At 30.5% G+C, this 6,900-nt stretch overlaps 1 protein-coding gene across 1 annotated transcript; it reads left to right on the forward strand.

Annotated features, from left to right (window-relative positions):
- Window positions 1–4,000: 4,000 nt before the first annotated feature.
- Window positions 4,001–6,900, forward strand: LOC126740438 (chymotrypsin-2-like). The gene is made up of 5 exons (XM_050446462.1): window positions 4,001–4,143; window positions 5,805–5,980; window positions 6,042–6,263; window positions 6,349–6,534; window positions 6,620–6,900. Exons 1-5 carry the CDS (start codon window positions 4,087–4,089, stop codon window positions 6,837–6,839), a joined length of 861 nt encoding a protein of 286 aa, XP_050302419.1. The 5' UTR covers window positions 4,001–4,086; the 3' UTR covers window positions 6,840–6,900.

Genomic DNA, 6,900 nt, shown 5'->3' on the forward strand with positions numbered 1-6,900 from the left:
ATATTTTTAACGTAATCTTGAGTTCAGGTTCGTACTAGTAGATTTTTTTTAATAAAAAACAAAAAATTCATGCAGTAAGGGGTTAAAGAAAATTGAGAAAAACTGTTTAGAGGTTTTTTTCAAAATGGGAACAATTTTTTGCGTCTTTGATTGGGAATCCTAGCAATTTAGTCCCTGGCATTTTTGTCCAAAGAATTGGCCTGGAAACCTTGGAATCTGTATAGAAAATTTCTTCCTGAAATTAAGTGAGCCTGAACACTCACGTTGACAATAGAAATAAGCAATAGAAATAGTCAATTTAAAGAAGATCGAGAAACAAAACAAAAAAAACAATTCAAACATCCTCTTCTCTCTTTTTCATCTTTCTTCCCGTTAAGCATTGGCACTGCCACTAACCTGACCTAGTTACTCTTGATCTTCCTTCATAAACGTCAATTTAAACAACTATACCGACATCTACGAACAGATATTTAATTACTTTTTAATTAAAGTATTTGCCAGGATGCATCAGACTTTCAGACATTCGTAATTGCAACAATTAATCTTGTTAATTGACGACCCACAAATGAAAATCTCATTGAAAAAAAAAAATTAAACAAGAACATATTTCAAAAGAATCATCAGTACAAATTATTGCCGATCAGATTTTTATTAATGTAGATAGAACTAATATCGAATCCGAAAGTGATATAGATAGTAAACGAAATACTGAACTGTCTGGAATAGAGGAATTATATGAACATTTCATCGGCCACTTGGATATGGTTGACTTATAGTTGTGCACAAAACTTAACAATTCAAGTTCCTGTACATCCAAGTCGTCAGAAAGTGCCAAGAATAGGGTGGAAATTTAACATTGCTACTTGGAATATCCGAATATCATATATCTAATAAACTGGCAAATGAGAAAAGAGAAATGAAGAGGTTAAACTGGCACAACATGGGATGAGACCAGTGGCATCACAGATAACGAGAATAGGGTATTTTGCTCAGGATAGTATATACAATGTATTGCCTTCATAATCCAACTCCATGCACCCTCAACGAACGTTATCGAGGAAAAACTGGAATAATTCTAATCTGACATTGAAAAGGTACATAGCTGTAAGAGCACAAGGTTTATACAGTTATGTCAAAACAAAAAATTAGCAACACTTGGTTCTAACTTCCAGTGAGTTGGCTATATATTTAACTTCTTGGACAAATAAGAAAAAATAATCAAATAATCAAAAAATAACTTCCAGGACCTGATTTCTTACAATCATTTTTATAAAAAAACAACCATTTAAGTGTCAGAATAACTTCAACCATAAGGAAATCCGGAGAATCAGTGGACCGTGATGACATAATAAACTTCTTCAACAATGTTGACTTAGCGATTAGAGCAATTATAACTATGATAAAATTAAAGTATGAACCTAGATCCAAGTTCCCAAGATCAGGAAGAGAATGAAATGAGTTCAATTCGCGTGTAACCATTGAGAGTTGGAGACCTTTTACTATAAATGGTTGTATATAAAGCTTTTAATGTTTATCACAGCTGGACGCATCATGAACGACAAGAAACCAAATGTAGTTCTTCGAGCTTTTTCTGCCTCAAATCGAATCCACCAGCGAGAATAACCACCAAATGTGATATGGTACATATAATATCTAGAGAAAAATCCTGAGAGCTAACGGCACACATTAAATACAGATGCTTGATATGGCTGTATAGGTCCCAATAAAGAAAAAAAAAGAGAGAGTTCTTGATCAGATCGAAAGAGGTAAGTCAAAATATGATGCGAAATATGAGGTAAGTCAAAATCTAATCCAACTGAGAGTCAGGATTTAGAGCAACTAGTTAACATCCTGCAAACCTTGAGGAAGTTTTGTACTTTTTGGTGGATAAGAAGATTCAAATATCATCGAAGGAGTCTAAGACAGTAGCTTAATTGATTTGTTGAAAGAGAATCGTGAAACTGAGGTTGAAAGAGGAAAAAACTTCGAATCTATAATTGATGCATCTCGCACTGAACAGCCACTAATGTTCTTGAAATTCCTCCAAACTTTCCTGAGCTAATAAGTTATCCAACAGGTTCCCTTAAATAATATCTCCGTGAAAAAGAGAGAGTTTTCATTGTTAAAACATCTCTGGAAATATTAATTCTTAAAACAAAAATTAACCTTTTTGTCCGCTATTACTCGTCCGGCCCCTAGATGACTAGGACATTTCCAAAGCCCTTGGATACAGTTATCTTTCGAAGAAACTATTTGTAATGCCAAATAGGAACTATAAAATGCGATGACGTAAATCCCGGAACATAAAAAACAGTCGTAACAATATTTCTGTTGTTCCCCCAATCCTTTTCCTCCCTCGGGTTTATTAGTCAGTCCCGGCAATGATTCGCGTTTTTTTTTTTTTTTTGAACGTCATTCGGCCCTATTTGATATCAAAGTTATTCAGTATTAACGCAAACAAACCGTAGTGGCATATGGTCTTGCGTGCGCTTTTTACCATACAAACTATTGCAAAACTAGGGGTTCGCAACTGAAAAAAATCGTATTGCAGCGGTAATTAGGTATTTTGGGTTAGGAAATTTGCGCAGTTGGGGACTCCCGGGTGCATGTCTGATCGCTATCCGTATAACATGCAAGTTTCGACTTAGGGGATGTAAAACGGGGTGGATTTTAGTGGTGTAATTTGAACTTTTTTGGTTTAAAAGTATTGATTTAATATACGAACAGAACAAGGTAGTCGTTTGTCTCTAATGTAATTGATTAGGTTTTAAAGAAGTTTTTTTTATAGAGTCCTATATGTGCTTAAACTGAATGATGGTCATTTTACGAAAAAAAACTCAAAAATAAAAACCGTTTTTGACAGAAGCTAAATAGACATGAACAAGGGCTATTCGAAGATTCTCATACTTAGTTTAGCTCATCTTATCATCTTCAACGCATTCTTCAATTTCTTTTTTAATAGCTGGTTTGTTACTATTTGTAAGTCCACTTTGGCATTTTGCAACTATTTCTTATAATTATTCAGCAGTGTAGAGGTTCTTGGGCGAAACCCTTTTTTATGTTCACTTGCTTATAGAATTTTCTTATATCTTCATGAGTTCTGTCTCTTTCCACTTCGTATAGTTCATATCCGTCTGTTTTTTTTTCATTTCGTTATAGCTGCTATTTATATCTGGTTTATTACAATTGGGTGTCTTAAACAAGAAAAAGTTGATGACGGTTTCTAAAGGATGCAACGTCGTATCCTCAATTTGTAGATGATTATTATGCAGGATGAAAAATGTGACTATGGAATAGTGTAATTGATTTTGCTCTACAATAATTTGCGTAAATTTATTGCTAGATTTTGTAAACTTGTATTTTTTTTGTTTCTTCCATGCAAATAAAAAATATTTATTATTATTATTATTATTATTATTATATTGAAAAAATGATATTTTCAGAATCTTTTTTTTTTTTTTAATTTTAATGAGCAATATAAAAATGATCAAAATACGCAACTTTACCCTTATGAACCTTATTTCTTATGCCTATTGAGATACTAGTTTCATCTTCCAATTTAGGACGAAAAAAAAGTTATTTAAAATTAAATAAATAATATTTGTATGATTTTTTTTTGTATATTTAATATTTTTTGACTCTATAATAAAAAAATGTATCTTATCACGTGAGTCAAACAAATTCGTGAAAATTTTACGCCAATAACAATAATAAAATTAAAAAATTATCTCAAAAAAAAATCGTGCCAAATTAACAATAAAGGTATACGTTCTTTTTTATTTTTTTAAATAATTACTTTTTTAATATTTGTTTATTGAGTATTAAAGCTATCTTAGTTTTATTTGATATTTTCAACCAAATAATAAAAAAATTTCTCTTATCACAATTATCGTGCATCGTGCAAATTCGTGAAGATTTAACACGATTGATGATAATTTCAGACTCCAGTGTCACGCCTTAAAGTCGTTAATTTTTACGTGAACATGAGAAACAAATATTAATTATATCTAAAAAAGTCGTATATAAATATATTCAATTTTGTTAAATTTCATCAATTGGATTATTTTGTTACTGCACATAATCAAAATGTGGTTTCTCCAATTCTCTTGTGTTTTGATTGCGTTTGTCCAGTTATCACAACCGGTAATAACAATTCCTTATATTTTACTGAAGAATACAGAAATTTTTATATTTAATTTTAATATGCTTGCAGTACATACATAGAAAGCTCATTGAAAAGTGCTTCTTTCTCCTTTATTAACTTCTGAAGACTTTCCAATATCTCTGAATTATCTTCTAGCAGTTTCTTCCTTGCTGCTTCAACGCAATCGTTTTTTTTAAATTGAGCTTCAAGCTCTTCCAGTATCATTTTATAACTCTTCTCAGCATTTTTTATCTCTATATCCTTTTCCCTTAAAACTCCTTGAAGTTATTCAAACATTGCAAGTTTGTATGTTTCAAAATCATTTGACATCACCTCTACTGGGGAAGGAAAATCATATTGTTTATGTATGTCTTGGGATTTTTTGTCCATTAAATTATTAAGTTTAATTTGTTCTGTAAGCTGGCCATTTACTCTTAAGACTTTGTTGCAAATACCTTCTTTTTTTATTTTAAATTTGTCTGATATAGCCTCAAATTCCTTACTATGCTTATTTTGAATTTCAGTTAGTTTTTCTTTAATTTTGGCAGCAAAGTTATAATTTTTTTCTAAAGCTTCTTTAAGTCTTTAACCCATTTTTATTTGTAACGCATCAATATGCTTTGATTTGATCTTAATATCATCATTGTACTTCTTTTGTAGTTCATTAAATTAAATTTCACTTAAAACATTGTTTTTTTTAAGTAGCTGTTGGAGTTCTTTTTTTTCTAGGCGAAACTCTTGGATTCTTCTTGCAACATCTTCACAAACCTCACTATATTTCTTTTGCCAGTCTGTGCAGGCGGCTTCAATTACCGAATTTTGCTCTACAAGCAAGTTCCTTTCGCTCTCTAGAAGTTTTAACTTTTTAATCTCTCTTTCCAGTTCTAATTTATCTTTATTGCTCATTTCTAAAGCTTCCAGGATCTGTTCTTTTTATTGAGAAACTTTTCTTAGTTCATTGGTATTTAAATCCAAGAAATTACTCACAACAGTTTTTTCTTCTTGCGCCGATTGCAATTTATTGGCAATATCCTGACATTTGCTTTCAGTATGACCTAGTTTAGCAAGAGTCTCATTTAAGGACACTTTAAGTATTCGCCGTTCTTCTTCCACACTTTGTACATTTGTTAATAACTCGTCAATCTGTCTTTCAAGGGATATCTTAAGTTTATCATTCTCAGCTACCGGAATTTTTAAAAACCATTTCTCCTTTTAAAAATTATATTACAACTTGCACAATTTCTATACTAGATGTACCTATTTAATTTTCTTGAATATCTTTACATGATAAACCTTATAATCGCTTTTATTTATATCTAATCTTATGTTGAGTATTACGTCACTATTTCAATAAATCTCATACGTATAATTAATAAAAAAATTTAGAAAATTCACGTATTTAAAGGAAATATGAATGTCACTTTTTAAAGATACTTTTCGCTATTTATAATTCATTCTAGGTCTAATAATTCTTCATTAAAATAATTAATATATACCCAAGAGATTTTTAGAAAAACAATTTGGTAATAGAAAAATACTGTGTAACAAAATGACAAACTGTTGTGAATAATTACAAATATTTAATTATAAAGAATCAAATTAAAGTACCAAATATATATTTAAGTTCATTAAAGTATATACTTTAATGATTTTATTTTAGGCCACAATCGAACATAGGATTGTTAACGGCGAGAAAGTTTCCATAGACGATTACCCATACCAAGTGTATCTTTTTAATCCTTCTGGTAGCTGTGGCGGTTCTATCATATCAAAAAAATGTATTCTCACTGCTGGTCATTGTGTAGTTAAACCAGATTTGACGAGTATAAAAACATGGTAAACAAAATTGTTGTTATAAAGTGATTATAGAAGTTAATTAAACCTTCTTTTTATATAGGGCAAAACATAACGCCAATACAGTTTCAGTCCTACCAGGAAAATCAAACGTTTTAGACAAAAGTTCAGCTATTTTAGCTGAAAAAATAAATCTACATTCAGACTTCAATATTGTGTTTCTCTTAAAAGACGAAGAAATTGTAGCTAAAGATGTCGAAAATGATATTGCTATTATATTCCTTGGAACTTCATTAATATGTTCCACGGGTATTAAAAAAGTCAGGTAACTTTTTAACCGTTGATTATAATGGATTTATCTTAAACATTTGTATAATTCTCTTTTTTTTTTAATTAATTTTTTTTATCAGTTTGCCACCTCTAGGTGAATCAGAATCTTTGCTATATGGTAAAACCGCTGTAGCCACTGGATATGGCCGACTGTATGATAATAAACTGACTAAAGACTTGTATGCTGTTAACCTTAAAATTCCCAAAACAAACATATTATGTGAAAACGATAAAATAATTTGTTTACCTAAGCAAGAAAATTCTAGGTAAAGCAGTTTATGAGAAAACATATTAAGAAAATGTACTAATCGGATTTTTCCCGTAATAATAAGTATTTTTTCTTATATGCAGGGGAACTTGTTTCGGTGACTCTGGTGGACCTCTAGTTATAAATGGAGTACAATATGGGATTATATCTGGTGCAAATAATAAAAATGTTCCTCCTTTATGTCAATATGCGACACGATTGAACTTTATTAATATTATTCACTACCGAGAATGGATATCTAAGAATTCCGATGTCTATGAAGCGAATGCTCTTATTGGTGAAGGAAATGGTATCGATGAATAATAATTTAAAGATGCTTTATTTAAGTGTTGTGATTATTTAATAAATTAAAAAAAAATTGTTA

Source organism: Anthonomus grandis, chromosome 9 (assembly GCF_022605725.1).
Source record: "Anthonomus grandis grandis chromosome 9, icAntGran1.3, whole genome shotgun sequence".
NCBI classification, from domain to species: domain Eukaryota; kingdom Metazoa; phylum Arthropoda; class Insecta; order Coleoptera; family Curculionidae; genus Anthonomus; species Anthonomus grandis.

Coding starts and splice junctions, on each gene's coding strand:
- LOC126740438 (XM_050446462.1), top strand. CDS start 4,087: ATGTGGTTTCTCCAATTCTCTTGTGTTTTGATTGCGTTTGTCCAGTTA. Junction 4,144..5,804: donor TTGTCCAGTTATCACAACCG/GTAATAACAATT, acceptor ATTTTATTTTAG/GCCACAATCGAACATAGGAT. Junction 6,264..6,348: donor ACGGGTATTAAAAAAGTCAG/GTAACTTTTTAA, acceptor TTTTTTTATCAG/TTTGCCACCTCTAGGTGAAT.